Source organism: Botrytis porri, assembly GCF_014898465.1.
Source record: "Botrytis porri strain MUCL 3234 chromosome Unknown BPOR_002, whole genome shotgun sequence".
In the NCBI taxonomy this organism is placed as follows: Eukaryota; Fungi; Ascomycota; class Leotiomycetes; order Helotiales; family Sclerotiniaceae; genus Botrytis; species Botrytis porri.
This window is the reverse complement of record NW_024066076.1, coordinates 1,974,885-1,994,953: the sequence shown is the minus strand read 5'-3', so window position 1 is coordinate 1,994,953 and position 20,069 is coordinate 1,974,885. Positions and strand designations below refer to the sequence as shown.

Below are 20,069 nucleotides of genomic sequence, written 5' to 3'. Positions count from 1 at the left end.
TATCTCACTATCTCACCTTATTATAACGACGAGCATAAAGCCGTTTGGGCGACCTTTTAAATGTGATATCGGATTGTTCTTGAACTTGGCAAAAGGCTAGAATATCTGCATCCACTATTGTCACTCGAATTAACGAGCCGATCAAGCATCTCTCAAATCTCAGTACAAAATTCCCGGCTGTCTGGAAATTATCTCGTCTTTTTATCGGCTTGTCCGATCGCCGACCAATCAAGCATATGTGAATATTCAATATTGTAGGTACGGGACTATGCTCCGTATCTTTAATTGATTATCACATGACAGATCCTGTGTAGCTGAGTCGTACGACAAATTAGGTCCAGCATCTAGACTTGTGGTTACCCAACATTGTGATTTATATCCCATTAATACCAAGTCAACAATATTATGTAGCCTAATCAACACGTATGGCGCTGTTAAGGACCCTGAATCGTTTCATCTAAGGTCCAAGGTAATAATTAATATGAAAGAGAAGTTTGTTTGGATCCCAACTCTGTCGTGCATGATCGCCATGTCTTGGCACAGCTTGAGCGAAATGTGGTGTCGATGTCTGGGATCAAGGAGCGAGCAAGTGTTCATGGGGATTTTATTGCAGTTGCAACGCCTCAGAAGCTCTCAAAACTTGGGCTCTACGGAGTTTCGAATAGCTGTTACCAAATTTCTGAATTGAATTGAAGTGAAGGAATTGATCTAGTGATTGAGGTTTTACTTAATGTCGTTTTTATCAACAGATTCATCATAGATGCCACTGACATGACCGAGAGCAAGTACCAAAAACTCGGGACTACAGGATTTCTTTTTCTAAATGCCATCCACATGTACCAAGAAGCTGCGCTCCCTTGCATTGTTCCAGCAAAGTTCTTTTTTCTACTCCGTTACTCAGAAAGTTACAAGTTCTTTTGCAATTGACAGATATATGCAAGTATTGTCATTGGAGAGATGTATATCTCACTTCATTGCCGTTCATCCACATCCTTTACAATCTCTTGATTATTCTTACAATGACATCGATATCCATATTCTCACGACAAATCATTATATCGAGCCATAATGAAGGCCCTGCGGTTAATCTTGCATCATGGATAGGGTTGAGTACAATGATACTGAGTGTTGGTGCGAGACTTGGGAGTAAATTTATGGTTGTAAGGCGATGGAGTACAGACGATAGTTTGATCATAGTTGCGATGGTTAGTATATTATCGCACGTCAAATTCGAGAGCAACACTAACAGTCTAGTTCTTTGGGATCTGTCATAGTGTTTTTCTTTCAATGATGGTTGATAATGGACTTGGGCGGGATCAAGATACTCTCGACAGGAAGGAGCTGGAAAAGTACCAAAAAGTTTGTTCTTCTCAAGATGTTTGATATTCCGTCAGAAATTTTGGTCTTCACTCAAACATTTGTGCATTCTTTCTGACTTCGAGACAGTATGCTTACGCATCTCAATTGGTTTATATTCCAACTCTCTGCTTTGCGAAACTAAGTACATTGTTCTATCTACGAGCTTTAACGCCGGACTCCAATTACGCAATATTCAACCGACTTACCGAGATATGTGTAATATTATGGGCTTTAAGCGCCGAGTTTTCTATTTTGTTCCAGTGCGACATGCCGGAACCTTGGGCCATTCTTTTCACCGACAAATGTTTCAATGTCGTAAGCTGAGTCGCTGTATTTACCTTGTCGCAAATAGCTAACAAAAAAAGGGCGTATTCTGGAAAGCTATTGGAGCCTTTGAAATAGCAACTGATTGTGACATCATATTGTTGCCGATATTTCTAGTTTGGGGGCTCCAAATGCCATTGAGGCGTAAAGTCCTTGTTTTCATAGCATTTGGGACTAGAATTTTGTAAGTGGAGATTTGGTATTCTCACAGTAGGTAGATAATCTAATGATCTGGCAGCATTTTACCCTTATCAATAGTGCGACTCGTCGTGATTTCTTCTTCGGGATCTCCCACGCTTCCGAATCAAACACTCGCTTCCTATCACAATTACCTCTGGACGTCCGTCCAACTAAACTCTGCCATTTTCTTCGCATGCCTATCATTCCTCAAACCATTTATGGAATCAATGTCGTCTGGTGGTCTTGCCGCATCTGTCAATCCAATGGATTCATCCTACAGCAACAAGCAATCCCCCTCCAATTCAAAATTAAGCACCTTCATCTCTTCTCGATCTGGTTGGAAAGCCTCCAAGAAGAATTCTTCGAGGCCACCACAAGAGCTTCGCACTATATCAACGTTTCAAGACTACGATGAAGATGACGAAATCTCCACTCCTACTACCACATCTCCAAATTCTAATCTAAAGAGATCGTCACCTATGTTTAGCATTCGATTCAATAATACAAATGCGAATGGGAAGCTGAGTCATGAAGGCGAGGAAATTGGCACATTGAGACCTGACGGAGCAATGACTATCGCGCATATTAGACGTTCGACACCAGATGATGCCGCGGAACGGAGTACGGTTGGTAGTGATAAGATGATTATTAGACGTACGACTGAATGGGACGTGCGAGAAGATTTTGAGAGCATTAGGGGAAGAAGGACTCATTCTGGAGATCGAGGTAGAGATGAAGAGGACTATGAAATACATAAGGCTAGTATGGAGAGGGGAGATGATGAAGCTTGGGGTGAGATGGGGACACATTATGCTGGGTAGATGGCAGTTTTGAACATTTTAAATGGAGATAAGACGCATCTTGAATGAAATATGGACGAGGGGTTGCAACTGGCTAAACATAGGATATAGCGCAAGGTTAGGAAGGCGAATCGACGGTCTGTGTTCAGGGACATCGGGTGAAAGAATTGATTTGGCCTACTGGATAGGATATAATTCACAGCTTGCACAGTTTCATTTGTTTTAGGTCAGAAATAATAAGCATATTCGAACATCCATCATATAAAAATCTATTCGCTGGGGAAACGGTACCCCTTTCGAAATTTTAGCGCTTGATTAGCGATACTGCACCTGTAAACACCATGCCCCACCAAGAAACAAACGTACTCCCTTCAAGAGGATCTCAATTCACTTATGTTTTGCAATCAAAAATCTGGCAATGATAATAATACATCTGTCCCTTGATAAATCCTAACACCTTCGTACCTGCTGACTGTACATAATCCTTCATCCCAATCCCCCACTCCATAAGCACCAGCCTCATTTCAGTCGCCTGCCTGCAGCACTCCCAGAAATCACCACGGTATTGATATAAAACAATCTCTCTCACCAAACTAAAACTCTCAAATGCCATTCCCGCAACCAGATTATTTGATCTGAAAACGCAAGAACGAAAGCGATAATCCTCTCCTCCTCCAATCCATCCAACTCTCGTCACTCCACACAGCTGCGCCACTCACCACCCAGCATGCCAACCTACCTCCTCGAAATCGATCTCTCCGCCGAAAACACCATTGAACACTTTACCCAACTTATCAAAACCCTCTCCACCACTCCACCTGATTCGGACACCTCTTCCGAATTATCAGAAGCTGATTCCGTAGGTTTTACGCACGATACCGTAGAAAGTGGAATTCTTGTTATCCGTGAGTAACACTCATATCAAATGGTAATAAACGATATTAACAACCCCAGATTCCCACACTCTAGCAACCCTCACCAAGATCCTAGAACCCCACCTCCCGTACTTCCCCATCGCGCCGAAAATTACTCAGACGTCTGAGAAGGGAGTCTATGACCCTGCGGGATATGCGGTGCAGCAACTTTTGATTTATGTACCATTAGATTCTGAGTCTGATCAAAATGCTAGTGCTAATGCGGATGGAAATGGGAATGAAGATGGTTGCGAGGCAAAACTCCGGAAATTGAAGACACTATTTGACGTAAAATCAATTCAGCTTGAGCGTGAGGAGAAAGTAAGTGGGATGAGACAGGGTGAAATCATTATGCCTGCTTCCTCTACAGTAAAGTCTCCGGAAATGCAGTATGAGGGTCAAAAATGTAGGGTCTGGAGTGTTTGGCTTACGTGGATGTCGGCAAAGGAAAGGTATCATGAAGGTCGTGATAATGAGAAGAGCGGGGGAGTTGAAGAGGAGAAAGAAAGTCTTGCAGAGCATATTGATTGGAAGAAGATGGGGTTGCTTGGATGGGGGGAACGAAATTGGATGTTTAGCAGCTTGGGGGAATTTTTGGCGAAAGATCAGGGAAGTTGTGGTGTCATGTGAGGGGGAAGGCATAAAGCGGCAAAAAGAATCTGCTAACTTATTAGTTTGTGGTTTTCATTTTCCCATGCAAAGTCATCATACAATTTCACGCAAGTCTCAAATGGAGTGAGCAACATTATGAAAAAGCTTTGCAATATTTGACACACGTCGAGTACATTTAGGTCACTCATAACCACAGCGTCGAAGCAATATTTCTATTTTAAAGATAAAAAAGCCACGGTGTGTAATACTAATACATACAAAATTCTAGACTCACTCACCATTCCAATGGAAAGTAACCCTTGAAGTACTCGACATCTTAAAATCCATCCTCCGAATCGGTAAACACACTTCCACTGCTAGTCTCCTCATCCTCATACTGATCATCGTCCTCAGAATCACTGTCATCGCCCACTGCTACTCCGTTCTCATCGGCATTCATGTCTGCCCAGTCATCGTTAAGGTCATCGTCATAAGTAGTGCTCGCTAGAGCTCCCTTTGAACCTGATATTCCTCTGCGATTGGGATGGGTGAGCTTTGCGGTGGCGTTCGGTTCGTTTTTACTGAAAAATGGATGATTTTCCGTAAGGACCTTGCCTTGACAAACATATCCCATGGGAGTATGAGAGAAGTCTTGGCCTTTACGCCTAACACTCAACCATTCTTGCAGGAATGTTAAAGGTCTGGTCGTAAAACCGATGGAGGTCTGATATTTTCCATTGCCATTATCAGTAGCCTTCCCATCGACAACATTGCAATCTTCTTCCAAGCACTCTCCTTGTAACTCTTCCATAGTCTTCTCTATGCCAAATCCCAAGAATCCACGAAGATACTCATATTGAGAGTATTCGAAGTAAAGAGCTCCCGAAAAAATACCCAACTGTACTGATAACCATGTCGGCGCAACCCAGTCCTTTGAAAGTGCTGGTATAGCATAATATTGGAGATCATTGAAATTAATAAGCATCTTGCGGGTCGTAGGAGCTGCATAAGTCAAGAGGAAACACGCAGGAGCTAGATAGTCACGAAGAATTGGAATGAGGAGCTCCATTTCTTCAGGTATCACGACTAAGGCGGTTTCGGTTACAGGACTCCACAGGACCCAATTCACTTGACGCTAAACGTTAAATGTTAGCAAACGCGTGAAACTAAAACAGTTTTCGAACCCAGTTGAATTCTGGAAGTGTAATAGTCTCTCATATCCGTTGAAACCCTCAAAGTCATCAAAGATTCACAACGAATTATGTAGAAGAAAGTATTCTCCAAGCAGACTCTTACAGAAATGGAGCCAACTTACCAGAAAATTATCATGTGGTTGAATCACTTTAACAGAACGCGTAAATTCTTTAGACACAAATAGTCGAGAATTGAGAGCTTCAGCGTTGATTCCAAACTTCCTACCAATGCAGGTTTTTCTCAGAGCTATAAAAGCCTGTTCACAACACTGCAGGGTCAGTGAGTCAGTATTGCTTATGAAGGATGTTTTTTCGGGGGAAGATAATGAGCAAGCAATAAATTAGTGAGGTATTAAAATAGGTACATGGAATTGAATACATAAGTGGGAGTTTGACATCGGAGAAGAGAAGTAAGTAGTATAGAAAAGGTGATTGTCGAGTTTATTGAACTTACTGCGGAGCCTGCTGGAATTCTGCCAGTTCTGACAAAAGTTACAATGTCCTTTTCTAGGCCAGGGAATGACCAAGCGGTATAATGAATAGGTCTCTGAACCTCACGCACGGTTTCGACTTCGTAGGCAACTTCTCTTTCTTGTTCAACTTCTTGTAGAGCAGAATGGTGAACAGCATCGCCAGTATCCCGAAAGTTTTTCCGCATTGCATTGAGCTTATTGACAAAACTCGCTGTTTGGGTGGTTAATTTGCCAGTACCAATCACAGTCTTGGTTTTGGTCTTAACTCCGTAAAGTTGTTGTAAAGAAAGCTGCTCCTTTTTCCTGAGGGTATCTATAAATTGCTCTCGATGTTCCGCGTCAGTGAGGAAATCTACATTATCAGCTGCAGCCTGAACTCTACGGCAATAATCAATGCCTTGAGAATAATAAAGTGGCTGCATAAGCTCTATACCTACGCACGTCTGCTCCAGAAGCCAACAAATGACGCCGTATGAGTCCACGTAATTACCATGGGTCTTTTTAACACAGTCCAATATGCTCTGATTAACCTCGGGTGGTGCGAAGAACATAACAGATTGAGTAGTCGCGAGTTGCCTCAGTCTCATTGCTGCCTGTACAGTATGATCTTTGCTTTGTCCAAGACCTATTCAAAGTTAGTGTCGGCGTCATTGTTTTCGAAAATGAAGAACTCACTTAACGTTAGCGCTCCACAAGCATTAGCAGGCATTTTCAAGTCAATTCCACGGCAGTGTGCTTCATCAAGATAAACGACAACATTTCTTAAGTCATCAGAATATGGTGAAGCAGATAACGGCACTGGTTTGTACTTCTTATGGACCACCATAGGTTTTCCTGCTTCATCAAAGTAAACGGCGGCTTTTGCTTGTGTGTCAATCTCAAGCCATGTTCTTGCAAGCGACTCATTGCTCAACTCGAGAATCTGGGCTCCAGCATCGATGAGAACCCGGATGCCCAAATTTGAGATCTTGCTCAATAATCCAATCTCAGAGAGATGTCGGCCTCGTTCGTCAGCCGCAACTACATATCGCCGGTTCCTGGGCTGAAGCAAGTAGGTAAGAACCTCGGAGTTGGTATGGGAAAGTCTCTCCAAATCTTGCTGCTTAAGAGTGAGTGGCAGCAAGTTTCTATTATCATTGGTGCCGCTAAATCCTGTCGTAATGGAATTGGGATTGTCCGCAGACGGTAAGGGGATCTCCCACCCGCTAGCTTGTAGTTTGAGACTGAAGGATTTGGCATGTGCCGGAAATACAAAATTGTTACAGTAGTAGTCGATGATTACTGGAGACCGGCTGAAATATGTCCATAGCTCAAGCATCTGTTGTTCATCTTCAAGATTAAGACTATTCCAGTCCCGCAACGTATCAGGCAGCACAGAACAGCTCATGGACCATTGATCATATATCGAGGCCGGATCGTCTGATTTGAGAACATGCTCGAGGGCTTGGTGTAATTGCTTGTTATTCAGTCCCTCATAATAAAATGCTAAACAAGTAAGAAGTATCGCGACGTCTGGGTGGCCCCATTCAGCTTGATCTGACGGTACACCTTTGCCATGGAACGGGACCGCAATAGGGTCTCTATCGGGGTGGAGACCATACTGTACGTGCCATCTCTTTTTTAGCGCCAACAACAATATTCGGTGTACTAACAGACCGCGGACGTTTAAGAGATTGCGTTTCATTGCAGGTTTATCCGAAAATATCCCTTTCACAATCTTAGTTACCCCTGTGGTGACCTTAGGCTTTGCTATGAAATCCCTAATGGCTATGCGTTCCAATCTGGAGCAACGGGAAATATCCAGAATTGAAGTTCGTCCAATACATATATCAGCAACAAGCCTACTCAGTAGCTCCTCTTCAACATCTTTTCGGAGGAAAAATGGCATAGGGTAGCCTCCACAATCTCTTCGAACAACTTCAATACTATGAGGATAAGCTTTCTCGAGATTGTATAGATGTCCTTCTACAAGAGCCAGTAAAGCTTGAGCTGTCTCCCAACGATGGGGATAATTGTCAACCGAGTTCTGGGCACCACTCGGATATATTAGCTGCGTGCGTAATGAGAGAATCTGATCGCTTTCATCCATCACATCTCGGCAACGATTATTTAGCCATTGTTGCACTTTAACCATTAAATTTCCTCCGTTTATATGGCCATCCGAAAGATGTTGAAGCCCAGATAATCGGAATGACAGTATATGCTCCGGCAAAGCAATAGTGATACCTGAGTTTTGAAGAGTCGCCTTGTGCAAGTTGAAATAAGTCTTCACTGTATCTGTAGGAGTCTTCCTTGAGAATGGTACGTGGAGGATGCTTCTACCCAAGAGAGATCCGAGACGTGCTTGTAACAACTGCGCAGTTGGCACCAATAATGGTTTCGGCACAATGATTCGCACGAGGCGCTCCGCATTGGCTAGCTTACACGCCACCATAGGTACAATAATTGAAGTTTTTCCTTGTCCCATATTCATTTGTAAAACTGAATTTGATTTGGAATTCGGAGAAATTGTAGCTCTGGCTACGTCAACTTGATCAGGCCGAATAAGAACATTCGCTTCCACCTCAATCAAAAGCCAATCAGGCTCTTCAATCGGCTGCCAATTTGAATGACCCGGATTGTTCTGTTCTTCAACCAAGCGTTGTTGATCACCCTTTGAGAATGCTTCTTCAATTCTGAGTAGTCTTTGAAGTTCTGTGATACGTAAAGCATAATTGATCAAAGTTTCTCTCATGCCAGTCCCAAAGTTGATCTTGGTCCTCCAGGTAGAACGTAGATTTTCAAGCAGCGTTATGGTTGAAACACATGGGTATAAGCCTGCTGGTCGTAACCATACAGCACTCGGGCTATCAAATGATCGACAAATTTCCTTGAAAATTTCCCTTATCGCGCTTCTTGTCCTTTCTATATCACTGTAAAGCTTTAGCGGGTCGACATCTTTTCTGCCGCTTTTCGGAATCTGCTCAAATAATTTGAATGAAGACAGGCTCCGCAACAGTTCCTCTCCATATTTTCGGCGTACTAACGAGGCTTCATTGCTCATGAGATCTAAGGTAGCCAACATCAGTAAGAGTCCATGTGTATATTATGGATGTCGATTAAGAGAAATTTGAGTTTCTAATGTGACTTACTTAGAACAATGCGCTCGAGAAGAGACGCTTCTTGAGAGATTATGTGGCCATTGTGGCTCGATATCTCGGCTTGTATATTAGACGGAGCTACTATAGTAGATGATATTATGACCTTGCATGGCATTCGCATTAAATCTTTCGACAGCATGGGAAACTCATTACCCCGAACTCTTGATGCGTATACTATTTGTTTTTTAACCTCCATATTTGGCAACTGAAAATTGATTCCACTGTAAGCTCGAGAAAGCACTTTTTGAACTTGCTCAAAATACTTAGAGAGCTCCATATTCTGGAAAATCCTTGCCCAATCTGGAAGGATAATGTTCATGGCTTTGGCGATATCTATATTTACAAAAGTCGAAAATTCGGCTACGGAAGGTTCTGAGCACGGCCATTGAGCAAGCAAAAACTTCGCAAATAGCTCACAATCAGTATCTGTCTGGGTTTCGTACCGATGTTCTTGACGCTCTAGGTTCCTGCGCAGTTTTGCTTGTAACTTGAATCCGCCAAAAGTATCACGGAAGTCTTGCGGGTAGGGTATACGGCACGGCTTTAGCGATTGTATGATATATGCAAGATACGGAATTTGATTTGGACGAAAGTGGATATAACTCCGATAGGCTGGAGGATTTAATTTTTTCAGGTCTTCCAATACAGAGCACGCCAGCAATACCCTGACCAGATCCATATCAATATCGTCTCGAAATGACATCAAAGAAAATTGGAACTGAAGTCGAAACTTGTCGTCGACGGAAGCTTGTCGACATAATTGATATAATGGGCCGAATGATACACCAAAATCGACATCCAAACGATCCGACAAGAGGACTCTTTTGGGTTCTGTGTGAAAGCCTTTCAAATTAGGGTATTTCTGCAGCATTCCGGCCAAATCTGCAACGGCATGTGTTTTTTGAGGCCATCTTATGATATGATCGACACATTCTAAGACATTTTTGCGTCTTTGAGTAGCACAGTGCTTGTCTCTTGAATCATACACAAGATCAGTAGCTATCATATGGTTTTCAAGAAACCCATCGTGGCGCTTGAAAAGTCTCAAGCGGGTATAGCTTCGATTGACAAGGTGCTGTAGTCGCACTTCCTTCAGCTCCAAAATCCCTTGTGTTTTTTCTTGAGAAAACTTTTCTAAGTTGTCACTTTTGTCAATCAATTCTTGAACTATCGAGTTATAGCCGTCGTATTGAATAGTAGTTGTCCATTTATCATTCCATTCAACTTTCTGCATAGATTTTCCGTCTTCCGGGTAATACCCCCTGGCTGGGCTGAGCCTCGCAATCATGAAAAGACACAAGCGCGATGTCAGTTTGAGAGGGGTCCAAGGCTGATAAAGACCGGATTTTAAACACGCAACAGCCTCCTCCGTCCCGGTACGCTTGGTCAGAATATCTGGTAGGAGAAAAGATGTCATGCTATGCAGTAAGGCTTTAGTGTAAAGCTGCCAAGGCTCGGCTGGACAATCTATACGCCCTAGGGTATCATTGACAAAGAAGCGACCATAAACTCCATTATTTTCGATATGAACTTGAACATGTATTCCGTGGCACCGAGATTTTACACTGTTGGGATCTTCACTAGGCATTGGTACAAGAATACTACGCACTCGCGGATTGATTGTATCGCGCAGCACAATTTTGCTTCGTAGTCCATACCAAGTTCCACAATCTTGATCCGCGTCTATTTCCGCATGCAGCTGTGAGGATGCAAGATACTTCTTGTGATTAACTGTGAAAGATAAGGAGAGGCGTTTAAGCTCGACAGTGAGATTGCTGCTCCGTGGCTGAAAGACTATCAGTTGGCCAGGTTCCTCGAAATGTTGAAGAATCCTGTGAACCCGTTTGAATGTTATGCTAAATGGATCGACCAAACAGGAGAAACGACGATAGGCTTTACGGGTTTGTACATTTAGCTGCCAGTTGGAAATCTTGAACCTCCATACATGTGGTTTCTGTCGAATCTCGATAATGCCCGTATTCAAGTTGAGCCAGCTTATTTGTGTTAGTTTTGGTGAAGTTACACATGGAACTTCGGGTAACTTACTGAATACAATCAAGCACTAGGGGTATCGGTAAATCAAAATTGTTATTGGTATGGAATACTCTGCTGGGTACGAGTTCCAGAACAGTCTTTCCCGAACAGGCTCGTACAACGACTTCTCCGTCGCGGGAACCAAGATGGATAGTATGCCCGAATTGATCATTTGTTAACTGGAACTGGGATCCAGGCAAAGAAGAAGGAAAGGTGAGAAGATTGACGTCACCAAAAAGTTCTCGAAGAATAGCTGATGCTCTATACTCGGCAGGGAGCATCCCTAGCGGTTGACCGTCTATCAAGAGGTAGCCGTAAAATAGATGAAAACTCAGCGTCTGTTCTTTCATGAGAGACGAACCAATGACTCTCGCATAAACCCACCACTTTTCAGGACAATCAAAAACCAACGATGATGATACACGCGGCTGGCTTCCTTCTGGTAATGGCCATACAATTCCCACTGCTAGTAGTAATGATTCAGGGCTAGCAATTAGAGATTCGCGTAAAGCATGTCGCATGTGATAAACAGCCTTCAAGTCTTGAATGATAGCATTCCTGAGCCCAATTGGGGCCAGCGCAGGGTTATTGGAAAGGTTGTCCTGTAGGGTGATTGAACATTCGATAAAGCAACGAAGTTTGGTAGGCTCTAATATTTTGTTGTCATGGTTGAAAAGTGTTCGTCGGCAGAGAAGAGCAGCCCAAAGGCAGTATGTTTGGCATCTGGAAGCGGCATCAGAATCAACTGGTTGCTTTATTTCTTCTCTGAGGATCTTCATCCAAGATGAAGTGATTGATCGAGCGGTTTCGAGTAATTCGGAGGCTAATTTGACAATACTAGGTGCCGCCAGCTCCTTGATGCGTAAAACTATGGTCATTATCGTCTGCATAGAATAATTCTCACGATAATTTGTCCTGATATTCTTCAGTCTCCGGTCCAACTGCTCCAACATCCTACAACAGAAATTGTTGTCTCGAAATGATTGATGGATGACACGTAAATAATCTCCCTCGGTATTAGGCCCAGCTTCTAGTATTAAACGCGAAACTAATATAGCCATTGATTCGGTACTGAAGTTCAAATTCTGAGAACCAAGCTCTACCAACAATTGTGTAAGACGGCGGGTCTTGCCTGAGATTAGTGCTTGGTAGGCCATGAACTCATGAACATTGAGACCTCTGGGACATTTTGACTGGCTGGCAATGACTTCGTACGACGAAAGACCATCCGTATTGACAGACAGGCCTTGCGTAAGCACCGAGAATGGTGAGGTTTGAGGCAGCGTGAAGTTGAAATGATGGGAAAATGATGGACGTTGATTTTGAAAGTCTCGGCTTAGCCATCGTTGAGAACGGAAATCGTAGTAGGATAACCTCAGGGTATTGGAGGGACACACATCATCAATATCAACAGGAAATAAAACGGTGCGATAACTAGACATATGAGTCAGTGATTGCTGTCCGAATTTGCGCATGGACTTGTGCCATGGAAGAGCCAACTAACTGAGTATTGTGAAATATTTTTCTAGTTGATCCTAACGAAATCCCATGTTCTGTGTTCTTCATATATTCAGAGAGCCCCGGATAATCTTTTAAAAGGACCTGGGGTACGATTAGTGTTGTTCGCTCATGGTATGCTTCATTTTATTGATGACTATGTGAAGAGAGCTTACTCTAGGTTCTGTGAAAACACTTTCATTTTTTGAAAAAGCCAAAGCAATCAGGACCTTCCAGGTTGTTTCTCGATAAATCGAAAATGCCGAGGGGCAAGATAGCTCAAAGATCACTGCTCTTTTTTGAATGGGATCTGAGGGTAAGGGATGCTCGTACACCTGTAGTTTTATCAATCGTCAATCTCCCATTAATTAATAAAGCCGAAGAGGCAACATCTCGCAGTGGATTTTTCTCACCTTGATTCTGAAGAACTTGGCCCGTTGCTCCATCGAGCACTTTGGACAACTTGGACTGTGTCCGTCGATTGTGTATATGCAGGTGCTTTCATTGATCATTTTGATAAGATTGTCATATCTTTCACGCTCCTTCAACCACTCTGCTACTTTTCTCTCGCGTGATTGCTCGGCGTCAAGTTCTATGTCTTCAAGAAGCTCTTGCAGCCTTGGAGCTTCATCGGACTCAACAAAGTAGCGGTCGGCAAAGCATCCTCGTGTCGGATCCTCGAATATGGTTCTGTGTCCTCCATTACCGACCGCAGCTCTGCAGCGATCTTGTATATACTTCTGAACTTTTTGTAGTCTACACATATCTTTTTTCAAAGATAGTTGCAGAACATCCATCATCTCGGGCGTGAAGAAAGGATGAAAATTCTTAAGTAATGGATAGAGAATGCATTCAATTTCATCCATAGAAATCCAAAGCTCTATGATGCTCAACAACATTATGGAACGTTCTTCGGAGTTAACAGAATAAGCACCTTCGGATTCCTTGAGGTATCTATATATTTCTCGTGAGATCTCCTTGCATCGTGATTGATTTTCAAAATTAGTGGCAAATGGAGAATGATGTCTCGACTCAATACCAATCTCCGTGTCGCAAAGAGCAATATATCGGTCTCCGAAACTCCCAATCTTCCTGGAAGCAGCTGCAGATACGTCAACTTTCTTTTTGAGATTGTAAGACTGTGGAGGCGGACGAAGAGCTTCATCCATGATGCGCTTTAGGTAAAGGCCGCTGTTGGGAAGTGTTAAGTATAAATCACGATCCGCAGCGCGTTTTGGAAGTGGCATGACTGGGCGTTGATTAGACTGCTTGAATGCTAGCCACTCTGATTCAATACGTTCTGAGGCCCGCTGAATTGCTTTTTGGAAATTGGGTCGCAAAGCCTTGAAGGTATGCTCGTACACAGCTCCCAGAGAAGTCGATGCTTTGACGTCATCGTTTTCGAGCTTGGCAAGGCGTCGGCAAAGTTTGGTTTTCAAGTATGATAGTGATTCGAGACTGATGTTGTACATGTGAAGCTCAAGAAGTTGTGCCATAGCTAGACATCTCATGAATTTGTACTGTGTTCGGCCGGAATCAGACATCGAGTATAGTTGTCTTTGTATGGCAACTCGCAATACGAGATAGAAGGCATTTCGTCTCCATGGCTTTGCAGCATTGAACCATAGTACATCGTCTCGAATGCGCTTCTTCAGAACTGTAGGATATATTCTACGGCCATTCCCTTCCAATAGCGTCATGAGCATTTGAGATATGAGGGCGCATGAAGCAGTGTCGCGTTCCTCGATGACGAGAGAACCAGCTTTAGATGTTCTCGCAGCGAATCGTTTGATTGACTCGGTGCTGGATTGCTCTAAGAAAACAGCTAACTCTTCTAAAAGACTGGGTTCGCTGAATGTTGACAAAGGCAGATCGACAGCATACCCAGGAAAACTCCATTCTAAGGCATTCTCAGCAGCCATGACATCCTGTGCGGATGCCGATGTCTCGAAAGACTCGAAGACTATGCGTTCCTCAGAGCTTTTTAGCTCGAGTTAGAAAACAGGCCTCTGGCTTAGATTGTGATTGTAATAGCTTGGGACATACCGATAAATTAGCAGAGCTGCGTTCTGCTCCGCAATATTGAGAATCAAATAGACATCTTTCTGGAGAGATTGAAACTCAGACAAAAGCGTGTCTCTTGATAGTCTTCCTCTAGTATTCAACACTTTCGCTGTTTCCAATGATCGACGAATCCAATCCCAATTCTCAGACAATTTGTCCCTCGTGATGCTTCTCATCGATCTGGAAGCCGTGATGAAATGGTCGATAATGGCACTCTCCAATCCTTCGTTTCTATCATCTCTCCCTGGCAGCCGTGGAGTGAGGACGATATGGTTGACCAACGATTCCACAACGGAATTCGTTGTCGCCATGGCCACTGATAAGATATGGTGTAGTCGTTGGTCCAGTTGTGAGGTTGGAATAATGTAGAGAAGTAATTATTTCCACAATATAAGGAAGTACAACGAATTTAACACACAAATCAAACGAAAATTTTGAGAAGATGAAATGGATTCTTATAGAAATTCGAAGTTGAAGTGAAAATAATTTTTGTGAGATGGTGTGAAGGCTCAACAACCCCTGCCCCACTAGCGCGAAACCAAAACAACAACAAAATCTATCTTGCACGGGACAGGCACCCCATATCACTTTTCAGTCTTCCAATTAGAACTTCATAATCAAATTGTCGTTTGAGTATCTGAGTACCCAATACCTATCAATGAATGAGGCTTATTTGGGAAACTTTGGTTCGCACTTTACTGATTCATTTCGTCCATTACGCCTTTCATCTTTGAACAGGTCACCACCCACCTGATAAGTTTACTTTACCCTCTTGAGTGAGGATCTATTGAGTAAGATGTCACACATACTCAACCATTCGAATCGTTTTATGCATCCTCCCGCCAATCATAGCATATGCACTTGGATGCGAGTGTACGAGTCGATTCTTATCTCTATTTGATGGATGTCTGCCTTTACCTGTCTTCCACTTCCGCTTCGAGTTCAAATTTGACCAAAAGTTTTCAGAGAAGCAGAGATCACTGAGCAAAATGAAGTTATATGTTGTTGTTATTCACAAGCTTGGGCTCAACAGCAGCCTGGCAAATATGACAGGCTATATCTCTATCTTTAAGATTCAAGAGATACTCATCCAGATAACTTCATTCCTTTTATAGGATAAACCACTTTGTTGTAATTCCTGACATTCAACTCTGATATCAAGAAGAACCAGTGGGCATCTCAAAAGGTGCGATGGCCGAGACACCACCTTGCAGCATCTTTTTTCAACAAACAAAAAAACAGAATACTCAACCTACGATCATCGAATTATCAAATTCATATATTTACTGGGACTCTCCCTACCAACCCAAAATGAACAACAAACAAACAGCCTCGCCATATGCAGCCTGCCTGCGATACGACATCGAGCTTAGCCGAGCCACTTGAATGCATTAATGGCTGCTGCAGATATCCATCACCAAGTATCTTCTCATTCGTTCATCCAACTTACAAACGAAACACTCCTTGCTAAAACCAACATTAGGATGGGGAGAATGCCTATCAAACTTTACCAATGAAGACCTCATAGCATTCGCCCTTCCAAATCCTTACAAACGCAAGCCTCATCATTTGCACCAGTGCATTATCTCCAAAGAAAAGGCTTATTGGACTAACCAACTAAGGTCTTAGCATCTTGCACAAAATAAGTATGTTACGAAACCAGTCTGTCAGTCATATCCTTTTTTTTTTCTTTTCTCTTCATCTTGAGAATGATTTTTCCTCAGCCCGACCAATCACAATACGCAGCTGGCATACTGAGCAATTTGCAAGCAAAAATTGCTGTCTCTTGACTGCTTTCCCATTCCCGTTCCTCGCTGTCTCCGTTCCTTCCTTTTCCCTTTCCTCGCCCCTTCCTTTTTCGACGTTTGACGTCGAAAGAAATCTTAGTCATCAACCCAGCCCACCTACTATTTTAGGCCTAGCGCAATCAAAACTTCACCATCAGCATTGCCCTGTATCTCGACCATACACCATCAGTATCTAATAACTGCAATTCAAATATGATGTAGTTAGCAGGCTGTAATTTCACAACCAAGCCAAGTTCTCTTTGTATATATTCAGAGCCACAGGAAGAGCAGACCATGACCTTTATGGTTCGCATTCTTGAAAAGGACTTCATCATGTGTGTGATTTAACTGTCTGGCATGTTGTGAATTTCCACTATCGATGAATCCAAAAATCGAAGTTCCAATGGAAACTAATCCTGCATCGAAACATGCTGAGTAGAAATTTAAAACGTGTTCTTGATGTATCTCCATCAAGTGTTCAGTAGAATATGTACGGAAATGTGAGGAGCAGGACGATATGGCCGACGAACATTACGTAGAGTTGCGGGTTCCGTTTTGTTATCCTATATACAGTCTTCTATTACCCGATCTATCTTTTATGAGTGTTGCTTCTCTTCCAAAGAGTCAATTCAAGTCACTTATCAAATAGAATTACAATTCAACATCTTACACTCTGCTCCTCCACCTTTCAATCATCACTTCAACACCCCCTCAATCTGCATCTTCCTCTCCTCAGCTTGTCTCTTCCTAATCCTATCCCTCCATCTAATGACCTCTGCACCAGCCATGCCCCCAAGATATCCTGTGATATGCGATTGGTAATCCAAGATTTGTTTGCCCGCAGCCCTGCTCGCTCTCCTCCAAGCTAAGACTTCCGACCCAAATAACATTCCTAGTGCTACCCATGAGGGAATTGATGGAGTGAGTCCAAATAAGCCAATGCCCCTATCTCTTTTATACCACAAATCTGCCGCTATAACACCACATACCGCACCGGAAGCACCGAGACCGGATGAAATAAAAGCACTTTTCCATACCCATCCTGCCATTGAAGCAAAAGAACATACAGCGCCTATCGAGAAATATAGGGCGAGGAAATTTGCGCGACCAACTTCATCATGAAGATCAACTCCAAAGATGGCAAGAAAAACAATATTTGGGAGAAAATGAGTGAAGGCTTGATGTGAAAAGACACCTCCTATCATTGATAATGCTCGAGGATAGGCAGGGATAATCATGAAGTATTTGTTGAGCATTTTCCAACAAGGTGGCACACGCCAGAGAAAGAGTACCAAACTGTTAGCCATGATGAGTGCAGAGACTGTGACGACTGCGGGTGGAATTTCTGGAAACAAGCGAGAGGCTCGGAGAGGAGGTATATAGAAATGTGCCAATGTACACGAGACACCCACTGTCAAGAGAACAACTAGAGCCGAAGGCCAAAGACGAGCGAAAGTAGAAAATTCGGGAATGACCTCAGGTACGGTTTCTTGGGCCTTTTTCTCAAAGTGTTTGAGCCATGGATGTTCACCTTTTCGACGAAGTTCTACTCGTGATCTTGGTTTGACGTGATCTAATGTGCCAGTATTGTACCGTATCTCATCTGCCTGGCTCAACTCTTCTTCCTTCTTCTTCTTTTCTAGAGCGGCAGCTTTTGCTTGGTTGGCTTTCCTAATGGCATCTAATCCACTCTCACCATATACACTTTTTTTCTCTTCTGCTGATGCCTTCGAATCATTTGGCTTGTACATATTGAGATTGATTCTTCCCCCTCTCGTTATACCACCTCCAACATTAGGCACATATATTTCTAATCTTTTAGAGTCTGAAACGATTTCTCCCTCGATCTCGGCTAGTTCTTGTTCGGCTCGTAATGCTGCGTTCTCATCCTCATCGACTGGAACATTCTGTCTTAGCCATGCTAATGCGTTTTTCTGTGCAACTTCCTCCCAGTATGCTAAAGTACTAGGCTCATCCGGATCTGGCAGCGTTCCCGCTACTCTTCGTCCATGTATAACTCTCAAGAATCGTTCTGCCGAATCTATATCCATCAAACGTCCAAAAATCGCCTGGATTTCCTCCTCTGTAATTGGATCCTCTCGATAATCAAGACCCATTTGATCTTCATAGTCTGCTGGTAGTTGCTCATATCTTGTATATATTGTCTTCCCAAGCGTAGCTTTAGGAGATAATTCCTTGGGAGGCAATTCCTTGGACAAGGTCAAATTCTTTGGAATCCTTGAAGCCCTTCGTTTCGAGGCGTAAAACCTCTTCGAGCATTGTAATCCTAAAGCTCCTGACCAAACACTGAATTCAATTTCCAGTTTCCCTGCGCCAAGTCCCCTCCTTCGGAAAGGCGCCGACGATATCGAATACGGTCGTATAGCTCCTTGAGCAAGCCTCGAGGCTAAACCATCAATTGTACTACATGTTTGTAAAGCGACCCAAGTTTGTAAGCACGAACTGCGCGCTGCAAGCCAAAGACTATTCATCTTCAACTTCTCACTATAATGTCATACCTTGCTTTGAATCATTGGATGAAGAAACCCCGCTATGGCGTTCTTATTCGCCATCGAATTTCTTAGAGATTGGATTTGGAGATCATAGAGAAAATATATGCGCACGGACCAATATGCGATAATTCCGCGCGGGCAGCTGTTGCCTCGATTTCAACCCCTCCATTTCTATCACTTGTTACAATCTCAAATACAATCATCAATTCACGGCATCTCGAATATCTCTCTGTAAACTTCGAAGATTTGAAGAACTAACATCTTTCTTGTTTATTGTCGAAGGAATATCAGCTTTCACGACTTCAAACTCTGGGTATAGCTGCAACAGCTACAGACAACTCCTCAAACACAAACAAGCAATTCTCAAATCTACCCAAATATCAACATGTCCGCCGACGCCCTCCCAATCTCCCCTGCCGCTTTTGCGGAAGCTCTCAAAGATCTCCCTATGTCTACCCTCCATCTCAAAGCCGCCGAACTACGTAATTCTATCGCACATCTCGATTATTCTAACGAAGAATTGAAACCTTTCGCTGAAGGGAGAGCTCCCGAATGTGTAGATGGGAAGCCGGATGAAGATTGGTATGTTGTTTTCCTTTGCTTGCTTTTCCGATACCTTACAAAAAGGAGAAGGCGATCCTTTTAGAATTAGCTACTAATAAGTCTCGATAGTATCGACGCCATTCGCGAAAATGAGATTGTAATAGCCCGCATGGAAACCCGCATCTCACTCCTCCGCACAGAAATCGAAGCTCGAGGCGGAGTATGGGGCGAACATGAAGCTGGCGCCGAACCTAAACCAGAAGAAGACGTATCATCTCCTGCTCCTGCAACAAACGGAACAGCCACTGCGAATGAAGGAAGTAGGAGTAATCCTTGGGCCGATGGAACATTTACTACAGGACGGATTCTGGGAGGTGAAGTTGTGATGGATTCAACACCTGCAGCTACAGCCGCACTTACAACAGCGAATGGAGTTACAGCGGCGAATGGACTCACAACAAATGGAACCACAGCAACTACAAACACAGGAGGAAGATTGGACGATGAAGCTTTACGTCGAGCAATGGAATTACGGATGCGCGAAGATGTTGGTACGGATGAAGAAGAAGGTATGCATTTATGAGACAGCAAATCATAGTTCATCTCAATTGGTACCCTTTGGTATTCTTGGAAGATATTTGTTCGAGAAGGGCCTCG

The 20,069-nt window shown here is 43.2% G+C and overlaps 5 protein-coding genes across 5 annotated transcripts; 3 read left to right on the top strand and 2 right to left on the bottom strand.

The window, feature by feature from the left end:
- Positions 1–1,019: 1,019 nt before the first annotated feature.
- Positions 1,020–2,684, top strand: EAF01_001609 (uncharacterized protein; the record flags this gene model as incomplete). Its single annotated transcript, XM_038909859.1, has 5 exons — positions 1,020–1,205; positions 1,255–1,359; positions 1,447–1,674; positions 1,725–1,867; positions 1,922–2,684. 5 exons carry the CDS (start codon positions 1,020–1,022, stop codon positions 2,682–2,684), a joined length of 1,425 nt encoding a protein of 474 aa, XP_038774671.1.
- A 322-nt stretch (positions 2,685–3,006) lies between these two features.
- On the top strand, positions 3,007–4,402 carry EAF01_001608 (uncharacterized protein). The gene is made up of 2 exons (XM_038909858.1): positions 3,007–3,568; positions 3,618–4,402. Exons 1-2 carry the CDS (start codon positions 3,391–3,393, stop codon positions 4,205–4,207), a joined length of 768 nt encoding a protein of 255 aa, XP_038774670.1. The 5' UTR covers positions 3,007–3,390; the 3' UTR covers positions 4,208–4,402.
- Positions 4,403–4,505: 103 nt separating this feature from the next.
- On the bottom strand, positions 4,506–14,880 carry EAF01_001607 (uncharacterized protein; the record flags this gene model as incomplete). The annotated part of the gene is made up of 10 exons (XM_038909857.1): positions 4,506–5,303; positions 5,484–5,630; positions 5,816–6,459; positions 6,510–8,882; positions 8,966–10,968; positions 11,021–12,442; positions 12,513–12,610; positions 12,682–12,840; positions 12,919–14,485; positions 14,552–14,880. 10 exons carry the CDS (start codon positions 14,878–14,880, stop codon positions 4,506–4,508), a joined length of 9,540 nt encoding a protein of 3,179 aa, XP_038774669.1.
- A 2,171-nt stretch (positions 14,881–17,051) lies between these two features.
- Positions 17,052–18,848, bottom strand: EAF01_001606 (uncharacterized protein; the record flags this gene model as incomplete). Its single annotated transcript, XM_038909856.1, has 1 exon — positions 17,052–18,848. One exon carries the CDS (start codon positions 18,846–18,848, stop codon positions 17,052–17,054), a length of 1,797 nt encoding a protein of 598 aa, XP_038774668.1.
- A 406-nt stretch (positions 18,849–19,254) lies between these two features.
- Positions 19,255–19,995, top strand: EAF01_001605 (uncharacterized protein; the record flags this gene model as incomplete). Its single annotated transcript, XM_038909855.1, has 2 exons — positions 19,255–19,451; positions 19,542–19,995. 2 exons carry the CDS (start codon positions 19,255–19,257, stop codon positions 19,993–19,995), a joined length of 651 nt encoding a protein of 216 aa, XP_038774667.1.
- Between the last annotated feature and the right edge of the window lie 74 nt (positions 19,996–20,069).